The sequence below is a fragment of the Vulpes vulpes genome, chromosome 3 (assembly GCF_048418805.1).
Source record: "Vulpes vulpes isolate BD-2025 chromosome 3, VulVul3, whole genome shotgun sequence".
NCBI lineage: Eukaryota > Metazoa > Chordata > Mammalia > Carnivora > Canidae > Vulpes > Vulpes vulpes.
In genome coordinates this window covers 93,579,221-93,602,066 of record NC_132782.1, presented here as the reverse complement: position 1 = coordinate 93,602,066, position 22,846 = coordinate 93,579,221, and the positions used below count along the sequence as shown (strand labels likewise).

The 22,846-nt window shown below is 49.3% G+C and overlaps 1 protein-coding gene across 4 annotated transcripts in view; it reads right to left on the bottom strand.

The window, feature by feature from the left end:
• The window catches only part of GSG1L (GSG1 like), a 204,815-nt gene that overhangs the window by 57,273 nt on the left and 124,696 nt on the right, over positions 1-22,846 (bottom strand). For all 4 annotated transcript variants that reach the window (XM_072753608.1, XM_072753606.1, XM_072753605.1 and 1 more), the window contains one exon: positions 19,765-19,917. In XM_072753608.1, coding sequence (XP_072609709.1) covers positions 19,765-19,917 — 153 coding nt within the window. The remainder of the gene's footprint in view (positions 1-19,764; positions 19,918-22,846) is intronic.

Sequence of the window (22,846 nt, the reverse complement as noted above, 5' to 3'; positions counted from 1 at the left end):
CAGCAACCTTCTGTTCCTTCACTACCTCAATCTGCTCCTGATCCACCCAGCACCTGACCCTTTGTCGTCCTGCTCCCAGCTTGGACCTCGGAGCATGTTTTCCTGAACTGGACTCAAGACAGAGTCATCCATAGGCCCCCTTGGCTCTATATCCTCCTGGTCACCCTGGGAAGTGTCCCCTGCCCCGGCACCACCTGGGATCCAAGCCCTGACTATTCTGTCTGCTGGACTGGGAGCCTTACAGCCCTTCTCAGTCCCTGGGGGATTCAGAAACTGCCACCGGGTGGTAGGGGAGTGGAGGTGGGAGTGACCACACTGGATAAACATGAACAGGATTTGGATATGCCATTCCTCTGCTTGTGCTGTAACCACAGGCAGTAACTGTATTTTCTTTTTTTTTTTTTTTAAATTTTATTTATTTACTCATGAGGGATACAGACAGAGAGGGACAGGCAGAGACACAGGCAGAAGGAGAAGCAGGCTCCATGCAGGGAGCCCAATGTGGGACTCGATCCCGGGTCCCCAGGATCACGCCCTGGGCTGAAGGCGGCGCTAAACCGCTGAGCCACCTGGGCTGCCCAGTAACTGTATTTTCATACTCTCCCTCCCTCCGTGTCTCTCTCGAGTCCTGCCTCCCTCTGTCTCTATTCCTTTCCCTTGTTTTTCCCTGTACGTTTGTCTTTCCCTCTAGCTCTGTCTCTAGGTATCTCTGTCTCCATGTATCTCTCTGACTCTCTGTCTCTGGGTATCTCATACACATCCTTCTGTCCCTGTGTCTGGACTGGTCTGTGTCTCCCTCTCTCTTTACATGAACTACATACATGGCCACCGTAAGGTCAAATCACTGCTACTGTGAAAATCCTCAAACTGCCACGATATTCCCAACTCTGTTAGGTTCTCAGTCATTGCCCTGAGAACCAACCACATACCAGGCACTGTGCTAAGTGCTCAGTACATGCTCACTGATTAAATCCTTGCAACTTTCCCATGTGGTAGGGACTAATGGTGGGACTATTACCCTATTTGGGGGAAGGGATAACTAAGGCTCAGGGAAAATAGAGAATTTGATCAAAGACACACAGTTGGTGACGAGGCCAGAATCTGCACCCAGGCAGTTTGTCCTTCATCCCCCACACCTTTCCACCTTCACTTCTCCACAACTATCTATGATGGAGTACTTCTTAGGGAGTCTCCAGCCTCCACCCCAAGAATGAGCTCAGGCGGGTAAGGGCAACTCATGACCACCCCCCTCCATTCTCCATATCGGTGGCCCACCCTGGCCCAGGGCCAAGGAGACAGCTGCCTATGTGAGGAGCAGGAAGTTTTTGATGTGTCCCCCATGAGCCTCCTCTTACTGTAAGGCAGGTTCTGTTACACTCGTCTCATTAACAACCATTTATGAAGGCCACCTTTGTGCCAGGTACTACGGATACAGGAGTGACAAGACAGACCCAATCCTGTCCAAAGCTCACACTCTCAAAAGGACAGTGCCTGGCACATGAATGACACAGAGAGAACCCCTGGGAGCAGAGACAGGGCCTGGCTCCTGCCTAGATCAGTCAGGGGCAGGGCAGACTAGCGAGCCCTGGCCACTCAGGCATCCCAGGAGTCCCTTGGAGTCTTGTTCTCTGAAATTAATGGAGAACTCCAGTCCCTACGCTAAATCCTTCCCCTTCTCCCCCTCCCTGCCCCACCATACGGAAGAGACTTCAGAGCACAGCCTTTTCCTCTACAACAGGGCTTTGACCTCAGTTTCCCTACCTAGTTCCCTCCCGAACCCACTTGCCTGGGGTTGCATCCCATGCCTGTTCAGCCCCCAGCTGGCTGAAGTCCTGGCCACTGGGGAGAGGAGGGAGCATGCTCCTGCTGAGGATCTCCAGCTGCCCTGCCCACTGACTTGGTTTCCACCCAAGGTCACTCGCCCAGGCCTTGCCCAGATTTGGCCACATGCCCAGGCCCTGCCCCTTCCTGGCCATGCCCCGCAGAGTCTAGCCTTCCCTTGGATGAGTGCCTCCTCATGTTTCCTCTGAGACCAGGCCCCTGAGCACCCAGCAACCCTTGCTACACCCACTCTACTAAGTCATTTAAAACTGCTAGAACAGAGAATCAGGGGATCCTGTTGAGTATCTTCCTTCAGCCCAGGGCATGGTCCTGGAGTCCTGGGATCGAGTCCCACATCGGGCTCCCTGCATGGAGCCTGCTTCTCCCTCTGCCTGTGTCTCTGCCTCTCTCTCTCTCTCTGTCTCTCATGAATAAATAAATAAAATCTTAAAAAAAAAAAAACTGCTAGAACAGAGAAGTTCCAGGACTGTGGGTTTTACTTCCAGTTTTTATTAAACTTATTAAAATTCTCACCTCCTCCTATCCCCCAAAGCCCAGTTTCTGCCTGGCCCTGTCATTTGTACAAAAGGCCCAGTGGCCTGCATATTTGCCCAACCCTTGCCTCCAGAACATGCAGAGGACATGGCGGAGTTTCAATCACCAAGCCCAGTCTCAGCAAGGCCAAGGACAGGACACAGTCTGCTCCTCAACCCTACCTCTTGAAGACGCACTGGCTACCCTCAGCTGACAGACCCTGGTTCCCTTCTAGAATCTTCAGACTCCTCTGCAGGCCCTGACTGGCTCCTAATATTCCAACTCATTTATTCAACCAATATTTATTAAGCATCCTCTGTATGCAAAGCATTGGACCAGCCACTGGGGATACAGCTGTGAATAAGGCATGGCCATTCCCCCAAGGCTAATGAGGAGGATGACATAAATAGTGAAGTAAAATCAATTATTACAAATACTAAAATAGAAAGACATAAGCTGTATCTAAAACTGGCAGCCCATGGGCTGAATCCAACCTGCAGATGTTGGCTAGAGCTGTAAAAAATGGATTTTTTTTTTTTGCCAACATTTAAAAATCTGGAGGATTTCCATTAAAATTATAGGAGTTTTGGCTTCTCTTGTAAATATCAGAAACTCTGGCAACAGTGGGTCCACGTTGCCCCTTGACGACCCTCAGCAGTCTGATGGGAGCTGTGCCACTTAGTTGGGGCCTGTGGTCACAGATCTTCACACGCCCCACCAGGCCCACGTCTCCTTGTACCTTGCCTATGCCATTGCTGCAGTATTCCTGCTCTCACTCATATTTCCTCCCAGGCCACTGAAGGCATTTACCTTTTTGACCCCTGGAAGGGATCTGAGGGAGAGAAAGTTCTGTTTTACCTGGGTGTGGGGAAGGCCTGGGAAAGGAGGTGAGCTCTGAGCTGGGTTTGGCAAGGTCAGCCTGTGTTCATGGAGAAGGTGCAGTGGGAGGAAGGGAAGAAGACAGTAGGCGGCAGAAAGGGCCCAACCAAAGGCAGGGAGGGGTGGAACGGTGCATTCTGGGTGCCCGTCCTGCTGAGCTTGGCATCACCTGCTCTCATAGAGCTCCAGACTCAGGACCGTTCTGGTTCAGTTTCTGATCTCCTGGGACGTGCCACAGACAGGTGAGAATAACGCTACAGGTGAGTGTGGGCCAAGCGGCTTAGGGAACACGAAAAGGACAAGTTTCCAACTGGAGCACCTCTAAGACTTCTAACTCAGGTAACTGGAACTTTTTTTTTTAACTTCTTATTCTGAAGTAATTATTGATTTATAGGAGGTTGCAAAGAAAGTACAAGAATGTCTCCCACATCCTTTCCCACTGTTAACACACAACTTGTACAGTCCTAGGATACAATATGGAGGTCAAGAAATTGCCCTTGACCCAATCCATAAGGCTGATTCAGATTTCACCGGTTATGCACACATGTGTGTTTATGTAACTCTACAATTTTGTCACATGTGTAGCCTTGCACACCTACCACCACATCACCACATCAAGATACTTGACTGCATCATCACATGACCCCCTAATATTGCCCCTTTATAGCCACACCTATCAGCCTGCTACCCCTAATCCCTGGCAACCACTAATCTGTTCTCTGTGTCCGTAACTATATTATTGCAGATGTTACATAATTGCAATCATATGTATCCTCTGAGATTGGCTTTTCCCACTCAGCTTTATTTCCTTGAGGTCCATCCAAGTTGTTATATACATCGGTAGTTGGTTCCTTTTTTCAAAAAAATTTCTTATTGATGTATACTTGACATGCAACATTATACTTGTTTTCAGGTGCACAACATAGGGGACTTGACAGTTCTACACATTACTCAGTGTTCACCATGATTGTGTCATACCCATCTGTCACCATACGATATATTTTTTAAAGATTTTATTTATTTACTGATGAGAGACACACAGAGAGAGAGGCAGAGACACAGGCAGAGGGAGAAGCAGGCTCCATGCAGAGAGCCCGACATGGGAGTTGATCCTGGGACTCCAGTATCACGCCCTGGACCGAAGGTGGCACTAAACCTCTGAGCCACCCGGGCTGCCCAACCATACAATATTATTGACCATATTCCCTGTGCTGCACTTTTCATCCCTATGACTTGTTTTATAATTGGAAGTTTGTACCTCTTAATCCCCCTTCACCTACTTCACTCATCCCCTTGCCCTGCCCCTCTGGCTGCCACCAGTTCTCTGTTTTTAAGAGTCTGGTTTTTGGTTTGTTCATTTGTTTTGTTTTTAAAAATTCCACATATACGTGACATTATATGATATTTGTCTTTCTCTGTCTTATTCACTTAGCATTATATCCTCTAGCTCCATCCATGTTGCTGAAAATGGCAAGATCTCATTCTTTTTATGGCTGAGTAATATCCCATTGTGTATATATATATCACATCTTCTTTATCCATTCATCTATCCATGGACACTTCAGTTGCTCCTGTATCTTGGCTGTTGTAAAGAATGATGCAATAAACATGGAAGTACATATATCTTTTTGAATTAGTGTTTTTATTTTATTTATTTTTTTGGGGGGGTGAACCCAAGTAGTGGAATTACTGGATCATATGGTAATTCTGTTCTTAATTTTTTGAGGACTCCATACAGTTTTCCATAGTGGCTGTGCCAGCCTGTGTTCCCACCAATAGTGGACAAGGGTTCTCTCTTCTCCACCTCCTTGCCAACTCTTGTCATTTCTAGCAGTTGGTTCCTTTTTGTTGCTGAGTAATATTCCATGGTGTGGATATACCACAGCTTATATATTTATTCATCCATTGAAGGACATTTGGTTAGTTTCCAGTTTGAGGCTCTTAGAAATAAAGCTGCTATGGACATCCGTGTACAAGTTCCTGCACGAAAATAAATCTTCCTTTTTTCTGGGACAAATGCCCAAGAATGCAATTGCTGTGTCCATTTTTACTTTTGAGAGGAACTGCCAAACTATTTTCCAAAGTGGTTGTAGCATTTCAAATTCCCACCAGCAATGTATCAGTGATTAACTTTCTTGATAACTGGAATTTTATTTAAATACAAAAAACTACAGTTCTCGCTGGGGCCCAATCTTTCTGCAGGGTCAATCTTTCTGAGCACCCTCAGGATGATGAGTCCAGTCCTATCCTTGGCAGGCTGTCTCTCTGTCCCATTACCCCCTGGCCATAAACTCATAGAAAGAAGGGCCAGGCCCCTCTCATATCTGCACCTTGGGTGCAGCATCGGGGGTGCTTCATGGAGGCAAATTAAATCTCACAGAGCAACCAGTCAGGTCAGCAAAGACCCACAGCCAGCCCATCAGAGAAGGGCAGATGCCAGTCCCCAGGTTCCCAGAGCATGGCTTAACTCTCCCACAGTCAGATGGATGTCAACATACTTAGCCTGAAAGGCTACCATGAGCAATCGACCTTGAACAACACGGGTTTGAACTACACGGGTTCACTTCCAACATGGAATTTTTTCAGTAAGTAATGTATGTATTTTCTCTTTCTTGTGATTCCTTAATTTTCTTTCTCTAGCTTACTTTATTATAAGAATACAATATATAAAAATATATACAAGTTACCAAACGCATGTTAATTGACTGTTTATGTTGTTGGTAAGGCTTCCGGTCAACAGGAGGCTGTTCATAGTTAAGTTTTGGGGGAGTTAAAAGCTATACGTGGATTTTCGACTGCATGGGGGGTGGTGTCAGTGCCTCTAACTCCCATGTTGTTCAGGGTGACCTGTATGTGCCCCAAAAAAAACCCTCACTCTTTTTATCTAGAAAGCACAGATGTACATATAATATGTAAGCAAATACACAGTATACCCATGGTGTGAAAATTTCATGGAGGAACATGGAGGAAGGGACAATTAGGAAGAAAAACTTCTAACAAGACTCCTAGGAGAGTAATAATAAAAATATGGTTGAGAAACACTGTCCTGGAAGCACACTATGGCCTCTCTGCCTGTAAGTCAAAGGGAGGACATTGTACTAACTGGCAGAGGAATAAAGCAGGACCTTCTGAAAGGGCACTCCTGACCATCTTGCTCCCCCCGATCTAGAACAATCACTGGTTCCCACTGGCTCAGAGGGAAGTCTGAACTGCCAAGCATGGCAGCCTCTCCAGCAGTATCTCCCCCTGCACCCCTCAAGCTCATGCCAAAGCACAGGTGAGCTATGGATCCACTTGCATTTTCCAGGCCCCATCGTGCCTCCTTTGCACCTGAAATGCCTTTCCCCACTCTACACCCACCTTTGTTCAAAGAACAGTCAATGTGTCACCTCTGCAGAGGCCCTTTCACCTTTCCAAGTAGTCCAGATGCTGTAATACTGTTCATGCCTCTGGCAGCCTTTATCAGAGTATTATACTGCCACTAAGGTGTGTCAAAGATGGTTCCTCCAACTCCAGGCTGGGTTCCCTAGAGACAGGGGCTATGTCTTGCTCACCTGCAGCTTCTCACAGACATCTCAAATTAGCATGCCTCAAATCTGAGCTCCTCATTCTCACCCCTCCATCCCCATCCCCCATTTATCATTCCTATCCCCATCTCCACTCCCCCATCCCTCATCCCCACCCCCATCCCTTATCCCCATTTCTATCTCTCATCCCGATTCCCTCCACCATCTCTCATTCCCAATCCCCCACCCTCATCCCTTATCCTTATCCCCTACCCGCTATCTCCATCTCCATCTCCCCTATGTCTGATCCACCAGCACATCCTGTTGGTTCTGCCTTTCAAACACCTCCAGAAGCCAACCACCTATCACACCTCCACCATCGCTACCCTGGCCTAAGCCACCTGCATCTCTCACCTTGACCAATCTAGGAACCTCCTCACCTCTTCCTTGCTTAAAACTCTCAGGGACTCCTCCACTGCACCCCACTCACAGTAAGCCCCCACGTTTCCTAGCCTAGGATCCTCAGATTGCCACAATCCCACCCCACTTTTACTTCCCCATCCCCACCCACAGAGTGCCTGACAGCCACTCCAGGTGTCACCTTCCCTGGGCCTGCCCTGCTAAAAATCTTCACTGGCTTCTACCCTGACATCCTGGGGAGAAAACAGAAGTCCTGCACCATCCACCTCTGCTTCTCACAGCTCTCCGCCTCTCCTTGCTCTCCAAGCTCCCCCTACGGCTACTTTGTCATAGTTCCTCCACCCTGAGAACATCCTGCCTTCCTGGGGCCCTCTTGCCCGGAGTACTCTCTCCAATCCCCTTCACCCCTACTATCCCCTCAGCCAGCTAACTCCTCCCATCCTTCAGGCCTCAGAGGGCAGCCTAGTGGGGCATGGTCTCCTGTGATGCAGCCTTGGGACTTCCTCTACAAATCACAGGCTCCAACACTCAGTAATCCATTGCCTCCTCCACCAGACACAGGCCCCTGGAGCAGAGAGCCTGCCAATTGTTTCCTGGCACTTGGAACAGAGGAAATGCTCAAGGACTATCTGTGGAAGGAAGAAAAAGAGGGAGGGACAGAAGGAGGGAGGAGAACCGATCGAAGAATGGATCCTGTGTCCCTGGTCTCTCTCCCTTTGTCATCCCCCACCCTGTTACCACCTTCCTGCCCATCCTTTAAGGCTTCATTTGATGCTCTTTCTCCAAGCTTCTGTGGGTCCAAGGTGGAAGAACCACTTACACCCAGGGGAGAGGCTGGCTGTCAGAGGCCCAGCTCCTCTAGCTCCCAACCAGCCAGGACCAGCCGGCCTCTGTTCCTGCTGCCACCCAGGTGACTGTCAACCACATGGAGTCAAAATACATTTAAAATCTACAGTAAGGGGCACCTGGGTGGCTCAGTCGGTTGAGCATCTGCCTTCAGCTCATGTCATGATCCCAGAGTCCTGGGATAGATCCCCATGTCTGAGCAGGAGGCTGCTTCTCCCTCTCCCTCTGCTGCTCCCCCTGCTTGTACATGCTCTCTGTCAAGTAAATAAATAAAATCCTTTTTAAAAAATAAGAAAGAAATAAAACCTAAACTAAAAGTCTTGCTGTCCCAGCAAGCAGAGAGGGGCCAAGGGGAAAAGACGCAGGCCTGGAGGCAGGAGGAAAGAGCAATTCAGAGGACTGGAAGGTAGGAAGGGCTGGTGCTGATGCTGTGTGGGTGGTTGGGGCTTTCTACCTTAGGAAACGTGAGGGCAAGATACACACTCTTCTAAAAAACTAAGGGCGCATTCACCGGAGTAATGCACGTGCAAAGTGCCCCATAAGCAGGGCAAGCAGACAGCTTATCATTCAAACTGGAGCAACCAGGACACACGGTCACCTACCCATGGTTCAGTTAGCCCTGCACCTGGTCCCTGCATTCTGGCATCCATGTGCCTGTTCTCACCCGACAGAGCAGCCCTGTTTAACAAGCAAGGGCTGAGCACACGCCATGTGTCCACTCGCTCCACTGGCTCTTCCATGGGCGATTTCATTTCATTGCTCAAAATCATCCCAGCGCTGCTTTTTCAGAGGCGACACAGGGGCTCAGAGAATATAGGGAATTTGCCCAAGCCACACAGTCTAATGTGGTTCCCGCTGGGGTCTGATTCGGTCCGTCCAGTTCCAGAGTCCAAGCTTGCTCTATAAGCCCAGCTGCAACCCCAGAGGCTCAAACATCACCAAGCCCACTCTTAGAGGTCCACTCATGTGCTTCACCTCTGCAATTCTCATGCACTCAGTGAGAAGTACCTGAGGGCCAAGCCTTCAGGACACAACAGTGAAAGAGAAAGAGAAAGCCCCTGCTCTCATGGAGCCCACCTTGGACAGCATGGTTCTCAACCAGGCAGGATTTTGCCTCCCAAGGGACACTGGGCAAGGTCTGGAGACATTCTGGTTGTGTTGACTTGGGAGGGGGCGTTACTGGGGCATCCAGTGGGTAGAGATTAAGATGCCGCAGATCCCACCAGGTCTAGGACGGCCCACCTCCCCCCACCACAAAGAATGATCCGGTACAAAATGTTGTACCAAGGTTGAGAAAACTGGGTCTGGAGAGAAGGGAGGGGTGGCAGACAAGTAAACAAATGGGTTATAAGTTCTTGTATCCACTCAATCGATACCGAGTGCCTACCGTACTGTTGGAAAGCTGTAAGCCGTTAAGAAAAACAACACAGGAGGGAATGGATAGTGATGGGAGGGGGACAGAGGAGGGGAAGACTGCCTCCCCCACCTCCCAAGGAGATGCCCTTTGAGAGGGTCCTGTGAGAGAGTGAGCCCGCCGAGCATGGGAGGGCAGTCCGGCAGAAGGAGCCCGGGGCTTGGGCAGGACGGTGTGAGGACCAGCCAGGAGGGACAGAAACACAGATGACGTTACTTAGAGCAGAAGGCACAGACCACACTTTGTAGTCAGGGGAAGAAGCCTGGATCCACTTCTACAAATGTAACCTTTGATAAATACCAACTAGAAATGGCAAAAACAGACTTCGTTTAAAAAAAAGAATCCTGAGAATGGTCAAATTAGGCTAAGTGAGAAAAGACTTCTATATATTTTTCAACCCCTAAAGGGGTTGGAAATGATCACATAGAGAGCTGTCCCTTGGAGGGATGCCAACCTCAGGTACCTGGTGAGTAAGCCACTGGTCCTCAGGCATAAATAGGTGTGACTGGATATTTTCAGGTTTTAATTCATGTTTTTTTCCCCTGTATTTTCTCCCCTTTTCTTTCCCTCCATTCAGGGGCTCTGAACTTCCTGGTGCCAGAGGTTTTGCAGGAAAGGGGCAAGAAAAACCCATCTGTGAATCCTTCCCTTCCAGGCTTTCACTTTCAGAAGCCTTAACTTACTGAGCATTTTAGGTCAGGGGCCTCGGGGTGGGGGAGTGAGCTGTCTTCACTATAGTCCTCAGGACAAAAAAAAGAAAAAAGTTGGCTTTTTCTTGGTTGGGGCAGGGGAGGGAAATGAAGGTCCGCAGTAATGTTCTGTTGGCTGGCACAGTTTAAAATATTTTAAATTAAAAAGTTAAACAGAGGGTTACCATGTGACCTAGCCATTCCTCCCCTAGGAAAACATATGTCCACACAAACACTGGTCCGTGAATGTTTGTACGCCACCACAGAATGTTTGCAGCTAGCCAAAAAGTGGACACAACACACATGTCCATCCACTGGCAAATGGAAAAACACAATGTGGTGGATCTGTGCTGCGGAATATTATTCAGCAGTAAAAAGGAACAGAGGTGACACCTGCTATGATACGGATGAATTGTGAGGATCTCACACTAAGTGAAAGAAGCAAGTCATAAAAGCCCCTCTATCACATGATTTCATTTATATGGAATGTCTGGAGGGCAAATATATGGAGATGGAAAATAGATTAGTGGTTGCCCAGGGCTGGTGGGTTTGGTGGAAAATAAGGAGTGTTAGTGGGTACAGGGTTTTTTATGGGGCTGATGAAAAGATCTCAAAATTGCACTGTGTTGATGCTTACTAAAAACCATTAAATTGTACACTTTACATGGGTGAATTTTATGATTTATAAATTATGCTTCAATAAGGCTATTTTAAAAACAATTGAATTAAACAATCTGATTTGGGGCTTTCCCAGAAGGCCATGCACATTTCTCCATGGCAACCATGTGCTGCTGATGGGGCGCCCCGCCCCCCCCCCCCCCCCCCCCCCCGTTTGCCAGCAATACCGTCACTGTTGTAGTCCATCCAGCTGGCATTACCCACCAATGTCACCCACATGGTCCCTGTGGGGACTGGATCTGAAAACTCTGATCTGGAGTGACAGGACCACAGGTACTAAAGTGTCAGCCTCGTTTTCCCATTTCCCATGTGGCCCTGGGGGACCAGAGGGGACTCTGGGCACAGGGCAGCAGAGGCTCAGTCGTAGCCTGCATGGTCTCATGCAGTAGTAAAATACATGGGCTTTGAAGCCAGAACTGCACTTAGCAGCCTCGTGCCTCAATTTTCTCAACTCTGAAATGGGGCCTAATGATAGCACCTACCATCACATAAGGATGATGTATTTAGAAGCCTAGCACATAGTAGATGCTCAGTAAATGGTAGCTACTGAGCTCATAATTTCCTGTCTACACTTCCAAATTCTCAGAACTTCTGAAATCCAAAAGCTTCTCTGTAACTCATTTTGGACATAAAGCCTGGCTTGGCCTGAACTCACCAAGCAGAAAAGCCCAACCTGAATGGATGTGAAGCTACTGAACCTGAACAGTCTTTATTTATCCCCCTAGTATGAATATTCATGGATTTTACTGCAGAGACATGAAATGTATTTGCTTACAGGGCGCTGCCCGAGCCCCTGCTGCAGTGTTAGGTAATAAATGGCCTAGTGATCACGTTACCTTCGAAAATCTGAAAAGGTCTGGATTCTGGGACACTTCTGGCTGTAAAGGTTTCTGGGACTGTGACCTGTAGGACGATGACAAAGATGAAACCCCATCCCCTGTCTGACATTATGTAAGACCATACAGCAAAGACAGGAGGGAGAGGGTCCCCCAAAATTCTAAAGATAAGACTAGGCCAGGAGGCTAAAAGCGCAGAATTATAATTAAGGTCCTTTTGGGGGTGCCTGGTTGGCTCAGTCAGTTAAGCAGCTGCCTTTGGCTCAGGTCATGATCTCAGGATTCTGGGATGGAGCTCTATTGGGCTTCCTGCTCAGCTGGGAGTCTGCTTCTCTCTCTGCCCGCCTCTCCCTCTGCTGTGCATGCTGCCTCTCTTTCAAATACATAAAATCTTTTCCTTTCCAGAAAGGAGAGCACTTCAGTGCTCCCTGCACACCTGAGTTCAGGGAATAAGCGTGGCCCTAGCCAGGTTAGCTTTAGAGAACTGAGTCTGGGGAGGCTGGCTGTGATCTGCTACCTGCTGGACCCAGGGAGCCAGAGAGAAATACTCCAAACTCTCCAGGACCCCCCATGAAAGCCTGCAGGCTGAGCAGGCCCAGCTCCCTTGCAAGTGCTCAAGTTACTTGCTCCAAATCAGAAAAGACAGCCCAGGTCTCTCCCTCCCTCAAACTTCATCAGTGTCACCAGTCCACCCAAACAAAACCTGGCTGTGGGCAGGTGAGCCCTGTGCTGCAGGTACAGCTCCTGTCTGCCCAACCAGACCCCTGCTGTTTAATAAAGAATGTGACTGGCCTTCCCCCACCCCACCCCACCCCCGCACCCCTCACTGCCTCCCTTCTGAGAGGGAGACTCTAGAGACTCTAAATCTCTGGAATTTCCTGGGTGATTGGAGTGTCTTTGATTCTTTGTTATTCCCGAGCCCTTGGATCACACCTGAGTTTTTGATAACCAATGAGATGATTCAATGACCATCCACCACATGCTCAGAGGGCAGGGCTTCAAGCCAGTTCAATATCAGCCACCAGAGGGGAGGCTGTAGGGTTAGAGGTTAAGTTCAAGCACAGTGAGTGAAATAAGTCAATCGGAGAAGGACAAACATTATATGTTCTCATTCATTTGGGGAATATAAATAATAGTGAAAGGGAATAGAAGGGAAGGGAGAAGAAATGTGTGGGAAATATCAGAAAGGGAGACAGAACATGAAGACTCCTAACTCTGGGAAAGGAACTAGGGGTGGTGGAAGGGGAGGAGGGCAAGGGGTGGGGGTGAATGGGTGATGGGCACTGAGGGGGGCACTTGACGGGGTGAGCACTGGGTGTTATTCTGTATGTTGGCAAATTGAACACCAATAAGAAATAAATTTATTTAAAAAAAAAAAAGAAAAAAAAGTTCAAGCACAGGGCTAGCAATCCCATCGATCATGCCTACGTAGTGAACCCCCAGTAAAAACTCAGGACACCAGGCTCGAGCATGCTTCCTGGTTAATGAACACATGGATATGCACAAGGGCGATGCACCCCGATTCCACTGAATCAGGTGGGCATGGAAGCTCTGCACCTGAGGCCCTCCCCAGACCTCGCCCTAAGGGTCTCTTCTTATCCTGACCACATCCTTCACAACAATACCGTAATCCTAAATATAGCTCTTTCCCAAGTTCTGTGAGTTTAGTGGATTATCACGGGGTGGGGTGTGTGTGTGTGTGTGTGTGTGTGTGGAGGAAACCCTGAATTTGTCAGTGGGTCAGAAACAAGGCTGAACCTGTGGCTGGCACCTGAGGTGGGAGCAGTCTTCCCAGGGCCCATGGCAATGGGTGCTAGCTCCAGGCAGATAGCATCAGAACTATACTACAGTGGGCCAGTGGCTCAGAGCACCCCTTCTTTGAGTTGTTCTTCTGTCCTGGACACTGTCCATCGCACACCTGTACCAGAGGCCAGCTGCAGCAGGGGCCAGGGCAATTCCTGTGCCTGTCAGCAGCTTCCTTCCTCTGACACTTGCTCTCTTAGGCGGAGAAGATTAGAGATTCTGGAAGCTTAATGCCTCGGGAAGGACTCTAAATTGGTGCCCAAAAGGAGCTGGTGAATAAATAGCGGTGCTTTCTTACTGGGTGAACAGTTCTGAAGTGTGGTCTGCTCAGCCTCTCAGACGGACCCCAGGACTGAACCCCAGTAGCCCACAGTACTCCCCTGCTCATTGACACTCTCTTTATTGACTTTCCTCCCTTCCCATCTTCCTTCTCCACTCTCCCACCACACTTTCTGGGATCACCTCCCAAATAAGCAATGGGCACACGAATCTTAATCTTAGGATCTGCTTTAAGGAAATTCTGCCATTCCTAGGGCTCTGGGTCCTTTAGCTCCACTGCTGGCCTCCTGCTAATTCCCAACTTGACCAACCATTTGGATTTGCAGGCAACCTGTTTGTTTGGGCAACTGCTTGTCCACCACTGTGTAATAATCGTGCTTGGTCCATAGCTAAGCTCACACCATGGGTAGGTCTAGGGACCCAGGCCTGGCTAATCAGAGTATTTCATTCTCTGGCATGGAGACTGGTTCAGGAATGAGTCTATGAACTTAGTGGATCCAGTCATGGTCTTCCTTAGAGTTTTGTGGGAGCTGTTGGAAAGGAGCTCTTTTCTACCACGGAATCTTATGTAAGCCTGGAACTGCTATGACCATCTTCGCGCCACATGGACAAGGCCTGAGAATGAAATCAGAGGAAAGCAGAGTGTGGAGATATAGATAGATACCTGATGACATGATCACCTGGATGCAGCCATGCCTGAAGCTCAATCACCTTGGATTTTTCAATTACATGAATCAACAGATTTCTATCATCATCCCCTTTCTTCCATTAGCTAATATGATTGGGTTCTTGTCACTTGCAATCAAAAGAATCTTTAGTAATATAGAAATACTTATTTCTCTGACTTCAACTCTGCATTTTTAGATGCAAAAATACACAGAAGTACTTGCTCTCTAAGTTGTGGGTGAGAGACCCAGTCTGACCAGGGCAGGGAGATTGAACAGAGGGGGTTATCAATGCAGGATTCTTTCACCACAGATCCAAGAATTAGGGTATCAAGAAGTGCATCCTAAAAGAATATGTGATGGTTTATTGTAACAAGTGACAATCACCACACTAAGAGAAGCTCCAAGATCCCCAAACCTGTCCAAAGCACACTGTGGCATCCACCTTGCAGGCCATGGAGGTGCTTGCTCTTCAATTCAATACCTCGTTCTGAACATGGCTCCTTAAACCTGATTCCAAACAGCAATCTCTTCTTGGTCATTTTTGGTTTTATTGCAAAATCTCTTTTTCTCGTTACCAACAAAATACTCTTCCTGACTTCTCCGCAAGGTCTGCTTATTTCCCAGAAATGCTCACGTTTCTCTTATGTCACTGCAGCTCTTACTGAAAGCCCACAGTTGGCTGGATTGTGCAGGGGTTCTCTAAATGACTGTGTTTTTCCTAAGGAGATCTGTCTCACTTTTCGTAGGAATCGGGGGGAAAACAGACATTTTCAGCCTGTTCTCACATGCCTCCCGTCGCTGGAGGAAGAAACTCAGGGAGTCTTCTGTCTTCTCCGTACCTCTTGGCTGAAATCACAGGACCCAGGAAGGGGCCACAGGCAGCTGGAGCCACCTCTGGTCTGGAATTGAGTTTGCTCAGTCCTGAGAGCCCAAGAAAAGCTGTGGCCTGCTGCAGGGCCACATCATGACTTTCATGGGTCCCAAACACTTCTGCCTCCATGGGCCTTTTCCTCCATAAAAGAAATATTAAAAATCATACTTTCTAAAAAAAAAAATCGTACTTTCTGACTGCAGTGGTAGACAATTATGATCCTGTCTAGATCCACTGTTAGGTCTTTGTTACTATGACATTTTTTTCCTTCTGATTTGAAAAAGCAGTCAAAATTAAAACATTTCATACGTCCTTAGAAGTTCTATGAGCTCTAGGCCCCCAGGGCCAGTGGACCAGCAACCATAGCCCCCCGTCCTTGGGGTCGGGTGGGGTGGGGGGAGAGGGGGCGGCAACCGTATCTTTACAACCACTTCCAGCCAGGAATGCAGCTCTGCTGGGTAGGTTGTGTCACCCCTTCTCCTTTCACTTACGGAGCATGAGCCCCTTGGTGCCCCTTTACTTAACAGGGCTGGTCCTGGGGCCACTATCTGCCCTCGCTTTACTGGAAGATTGCTGGGAACAATAATAACAACGATAAGCTGAGGTCCCAGGTGCTAAGCCCAGCTCAAGGCACTTCATGTGGCAGGTTCGGGCAGTTAGGGGGTTCAATAACTTACCAGCTAGGCACAGTAGGCAAGTGGGTGTTCCCAGCTGCAGATGGCACAGTGTTAGTCTCTTCCTCCCAAGGACACCGTGTGGCAGGCGGAGCCCAGTGCTGGTGCTCAGCGGCATCTCAGCCAGCGCCCGCTATCATGAGTTATCATAATTACTTGGTTCGTTATAATTGATGATAGTAATTGGGTTAAGGAGGGGCTGCCCCGACTCTGCTTTGCCCTCTACCCTGGAGGCATTGCCCTCAGGCGGAGGACCCCTCCTCCGTGTGAGCTGGTCTGGGGCTTCAGGGAGCAGCCCTGCCCCCACATGGGCCTTGCCAGTGGCCTGCCCACCCCCTTCCCTCCCAGCAGAGCAGACCCGAAGCCCCGCACCCCGCCAGGCCCTTCCTCACCCCTTGCCCTGTTCACAACTGGCTCAGGAAAGGCCAGGGGCTCCAGGGCCAGGCAGCCTCTCCCCTGGCATCCTGTTGCCCCCATTTCTCTTCCCCCAGGCAGCAATACAAGATCCTTTCTCTCCTCCACGGGCTACTTGGGTCTTATGACATCATCTGGCTCATACAGCCTTCTTAGTTACTGTTTCCTAAAGACTTTTAAGACTTTTCCCTCCAGCCCGGTCACCCCTGCAGCTCCATCCCTTGAAAAGAGCACAGGGCTTTCAAGCCAGCAGGAGCTGGGTTTAATCCTGCCTCTACAATTGACCAGCTGTGTGACCCTGGGCAAGTCAATTAACCTTCCTAAGCCCTGCATTGTTTATCTGTCTGAAATTATTGGAGACAATCTTATTTTCTTTAGCAGTGGGACTCTGGGGTTTTTTTTTGTTTGTTTTGAGGGGTGAAAATTTTGATAAGCCCTTTAAGGCAGGGGGAAGAGGCCCCACCTCCTACCCCACAAGAGGTTTGCTTGAGGACCTGGAGATGGTTGTCCTGGGCTGCCTACCAGCTTTTATGCTGTGACTGGAGTGAGCAGGTTGACGGGGAGGGCCAGGTGCTTGGGCTAATGAAAGGGAATCTTCGAGCGTGGAGCCAGGAAAGAAAAGGTGAAACGACTTAACAAGGGAGAGGAGCCTGGACATCCCACAGCATGTCACACCTCAGCCGGGACCCATCACCTCTCACTCTCTGCTCCTTTCCCACCTTCCCCCTCTCAGAGCTACACCGTTCATCCCATCCCTGGCCAGATACCAGCCAGGGGACACCAGATCCGAGGCTCTGGCCATCTGGACCTGTGGGCCCCTCCTCAGAACGGTGTTTCTGGCTGCATAATAAAATACATAGGATTACAGAGCAAACCAGCTATACAGAAATATAGTTAGCAAAATACTCAAATAAGTCTGCGGTACAGGAGTACATGTGTTTCTTCGTTAACATGCTAGATAGCAAGACTCCGCAGAAGCTCCAGGAAGCATCACATTTTGAATGAGTGCATGTCGAGATATCTGCCACCACTGTAGCGTGAGAGGAAAATATAGATTACTATTGGTGACTACATAACAGGTGCCACCCGCTACCGAGTTTCATTGCCTCCATTCATAGCTGAAGGACACACTGCATGTCAGCTACAAGTTAGAGAAATAAAGCTGGAACTCTTCCCCATCAGGCTCATGCACCTCCTGAATTCTCTGGACTCCACACTAGGAAGTTCCTTGGGCTCTGTTTTCTATGCCCACACAGCTCTCCTGAGCTGCCTGTAGCCCTGCTGACTTTACCTCTTAGCCGGAGGGTGGGTGAACCCGCATCCCCTGTTCCCACCACCCGTGCGCTTGTCACCTCCTGGCCGGTCTCCCCACCTCACTCTTGCCCCACTCCGTCCATACCACAGCCTGTGCCTCAACCCCAAATGACCATATCTCCCTCTGCTCTGAATTCTTAAAGGCTTCCTGTCACCTACAGGGTAAGATCTAAAGATCATTGCAAAGCACCAAGACCCTCACCCAGCTCTCCAGCCTCATCTCTCAATTCTCCTGCTTGTTCTCCTCTACCTTCCCATCATTCTGAACTACTCGAAGTTTCCAGAATATGTCACCCCACAACAGCATGTTGCCCATGCTGTTCCCTCTATCTGGAGTGCCTTCCCCAAGCTGTCTGTCAAGGAAACTCTTATGTTTTTTTCCAAGTCTCAGTTCAAAGGGTGCCTTCCCCATGCCCCTCCAACCACCCATCCCTACACCCCCGACCCCAGGCCAACATGGGTCCCCCTCCTGTAGCCTCTCGCCACACCCAGTACATAGAGGTCAACCCACCATCTTATAATCATTTGATGAGTCTGTCTCTCATAAGACTGCAAACTTCAGGAGGATGAAGGCACAGCTGTTTTTCCTTTGACCTCCCCAAACACACAGCACCTGGTCCTGTAGGACTTCATTGAATATTGGTTGAGTAAATGAATACAAGATCAGGGGGCAGGGAGAACAAATAGGTCCAGAATAGTCCACAGACCAATAGCTAGGAATGGTGTGAGGAAGAACCAAAACGGACGCTACTGAGAATCACTCTGCTTTTCCTTGCTTTCCTTTACTATGATGGTTACATTTCCACATCCCAAGAAAGCCAGGTCATGCATGTTTTGATCTGTGGCACGTCCTGTAATCTCTTGAATTCAGCTCTCAATCTTCGAGGGATCCCTCTGTTATATACACATACTTCAATTAGGGGGAGATTATTTCCCTCACCAAAAGGTTCATCGTTTCGGTTTCATTAAATAGAGGGTTCTTCCAAAGCATGAAGAATGGGATTAGATTTATAGAAATTCAATTTACATTTGGCTTTTTAGGAACAGATGTCTTACACAGCCAAGCCACCACTCTATCTGTCAGGCCTCCTGAAGTTATGGTTTATAGGTTCCTTTGACTCCCTCTGGCACATTCCCTGCTTAACCCCTCATGACCGGGATCTGTTGAAATAACTCTGGGCACCTGGCCACCTCACCTAATGGCATTTTCTTGGAGTCGTCTGTCTCCACCTCCCTGAGTCATATCATGCTTCGGAGCATCCCGTTCTCCCTAAAACCTTCAAAGTCCCCAGCTGTGGCCGTGACACACAATCTCTGCCCACCTCACACTAGCCCCTGAGCTTCCAGGGGTGTTTGCTCCTTCAGCTTCCACAAGAATGTCTCAAAGGCAAATAAGCTAAAGCAGATGAGTGATGTGCCTGCCACGCCAAACAGGCCCCCCTTTTATATCCTTACAGGAGACACCACCATCCCCTCATTCTAATAAAGCACCTCTCTCTGCTTCATCCCCCAAATACCATCCATCACTAGACTGTTCGGTGTTCAGCTCCTGAATACATCTCAAGCTAATCCACCTCTTTCTCCCACATGTGTTAAGCTCCGGGAAGACTACAACTGACCCTTTCTGTTCATCACTAAAACCCCTGTATTTATTATTTTTTGAAAGATTTTATTTGTTTATTCATGAGAGACACACACACACAGAGAGAGAGAGAGAGAGAGAGAGAGAGAGAAAGAGAGAAAGAGGCAGAGACACAGGCAGAGGGAGTAGCAGGCCCCATGCAGGGAGCCCAACGCGGGACTCAATCCTCGGACTCCAGGATCGAGTCCTGGGCCAAAGTTAGGAGCCAAACCGCTGAGTCACCCAGGATCCCCCCCCCCTCCCCAGTACTTATTATTAGCACAGTGATTCAATAACCACCGAATGAGTGAACAGGCGAGCAGACAAATCCTATTTTACAAACTGTAACACGGAGGCTCAGAGAAGGGCAGTGATTGGTGCACGGTCACCGGGTGGGAGCGCCAGGCCTCGGCCCCAGGGCGGCCCGGGAACCCCGCGGGGTCCGCTCTGCCGGAAGCCCGGGGTTAGGCTGCACCACCTGAGGCCCCCCACCTTACCTGACAGCACCGTGAAGACAGCTGCGAAGGCGTTGAGCTTGAGCCCGTCGATGACATTGCTGGAGTGGAAGAGCTCGAGACACATGAGGCTGAAGCCGACCACCAGCAGGAGGATGTAGAGCACCTCGGAGACCACCGACAGCCACAGGACCCCTGCACGACAGGCGCAGAGTGGCCGTGAGAGGAAGGATGCCGCGGGGTGGCCCCGCCACGCCCACCTTCCACCGGCGCCCCGCGGGTGGGGCTGCTTCCCGGGGCCGGGTCAGGCAGGCACACTGCTGCACGGCGGCATGCATGCATCGGCCGTCCTGACCGCAGGGAGGACCCCCCGCCCCGCCCTGCAGATGGACGCAGTCCCTCTCCGCTCCTGGCAGCCGTCTGATGGCCCGGGGGGCGGGGGGGGCACCGGCCTTAGGATGAAGAGCAACCAGAAGGGTGACGTCACTGGGCCAACCACCAGCCCCGGGCGCTTCCCTATGGTTACACTGGTCAGGGCGGGGTTCTCCATCACCTGCAGCTACAAGCATGCGCCTACATTTTCATCTGCCCAGTACCGTATCCCCCTTTTTTCTAGAAACTACTACGGCTCCTTCCTCAGCTTCAACCTCGTGGCTAACCAACCCCCCTCCCCCAGCAGCCCTGCTCTAAAAAAGTGGGGCTGCCTTCCTAGGCGTAGATGATTGGTCCAGTGTGATCACATGACCTAGAGTTGGCCAATGGGGTGAGAGTGTGAGTGCCTGGTTCCAGCTGTTCCTGAAGGCCAGTTGCACCTCTGTCCTTGCACTGGCTTCGCTGCCCAAATCTTTGTAGATCCTATGCTAGCACAGCTCCCTTTCCTCCCAAACTTTTCCAATTTGGACTGCCATCATTTACCACCTAGTTTAGGGGGCATATTCTGTTTCTCCCACCCCACATTCTCGCTCCCTTCATTCTACATGCTTTTCATTTGGAGTGTCCTTTCCCTTCTCTTGGTCTGTGTAGTTGACTTGCAGCTGACTCACATCTTGGCTCCATGGTCAAGCACATGATTCCTATCTAGCCAACCAGAGCCTCATGACCCCCCACCCCGAACTCTAGTCATTGATTTAAGAATGAACCTCTCTATGCCTCTGTTTCTTCATGGAGAAAACAAAGATAATAATAACACCTATTTTATAATATTGTCATGCTGTGAGGATTCCACTACACAGCAATGTGAAGAGCTTGTGCTTAGTACCTAGTGACAGCTCAATGTACAAGATATTACTGTTGTTGTATGAGAGGTACATGCCCCCACCATGGTCCCCTGGAAATAGAGCCCAGGGGGGTTGAGTGAGGTCCAAGGATAGAGACAGAGTCAAGAGGGAGAAATGGAATCGTGGGAGCAGATAAGATTTCTGAGAAAAAGGATGGGCAGGAGAAAATGTAACGCATCACACGACCTACCTTAAAGCCACACTAACCAGTGTTAGAGCAAGCCCCACACTTTAGAGAAGGGACTATGGACCAGGCCTGGCCAGCCAGAGATGGACACATGACCCAAGTCAGTTCAATGAGAGTCAGCCACAGGACTTTTGCTGGAACTATTGGCGAAGAAAAGTCCTTTCTTCCTCCTGGGTTTGAGCCTAGGAGGGTGGAAAGACGGAACTCACTGAGTCACCAAGGGGCAAGGACCTTTGTGAAAGGAGAATCAGTGCCAAGGAAGGCAGAGCTGAGATGGATGAGGATTATGTCCTATGACATTGTTTGAACCCCTGGATCCAGCCATGCCTGAAGCTATTGTCATTTGTTCTTTCAGTCACATGAACCAGTTAAGTCCTTATCTTTGCTGAAGCCAGTTTGAGGTGGAATTTCTATCCCTTACAACAAAGAGTCCCGATCTTCAGCTTTTCTGTTTTCCAAACTTGTCAAACATGTCTTTCCTACTTCTCTGCTTTTATAAAATTATTCCTTCCACCAGAAATGTCCTAGGGATATCTGAAATATACCACTTAGTGAATGAAGCAAACAAATAGAAAATTCTCGGTCCTTATCTGCTCCCTGATGAAGAATCCAGATTCTGGAACACCCACTATCATTCCTAGCACATGGGCTTTTAGAGCTGTGGAGAAATTCCTTTTTTTCTTTTTTCTTTCCTTCTTTTTTTTTTTCTTTCTTTTCTTTTCTTTCTTTCTTTCTTTTTTTTTTTTTTTTTTTTTTTTTTGGCTACAAAAATATCATATCTCCTGGGCAATCCCTTGGATTTCTGTAAAAGAATAATGTGCTCTTGGCAGCCTGGATGTTGTTAAAACACCCCCTGGCACGGCACACTCATAGCCTCCGAGGCCCTTCCCTGGCCCAAGGCCCACGGAGGCAGCAGGGAGGAAGGCAGGAGATGCGGGGTGAGCTGAGCCACACCAGGAGGGCGGCAGCTCCCTCGGAGGCCTGGCCTCCCTCCCAGCAGCCTTCACCTCCAGCTGCTGTCATCCTGGTGGCAGGTGGAGGCCGCCCCTCACCACTGTGCTGCTTGTTGACTCAGTGCCTCCCCCAGAGCATCCCTACTCCCCCTCCCCAAGGGGATGGTGCTCTTATCCCTGCCCACATGGGCCCAGGCCAGGCCTCCACCCTTCCCACTTCCCCTCACAGCAGCATTCAGCTCTGCTTTTTCAGATGGGCCGAGGGGTGCGATGGGCATCAGGGGCTCAGATGCTCAGAAAATAAGTAAGTTAACTGTGGAGAAACAGGCACTATATTTCCTGGTTACAGTTACTTAGGCTCTTATTCTCTCCAGATTTATTTCCCTGGCCCTGCCTCCCCCAATTCTCTCACCCCTCTCCCCTGGGGCATTTCCTTTGTAAATGACTTACACATGAATTCTCATCTCAGTGTCTACATCTAGGGAACCTGACCTCAGACACTGGCACTCACATGTTATCCTCCTAACACCCTTATGAGTAGGGAGGTAGCACCCACTTTACAGATGAGCAAACTTCGGTTCAGAGGGACGAAGCAACTAGTCTACACAGCTAGATAGTGGTACCATCTGGGTTCAAAACTGGACCTCTCTGACGCCAGGACCTGTCATGGCTATAAGTTGGCAGGATGGAGTAGCCACTTTGAAATC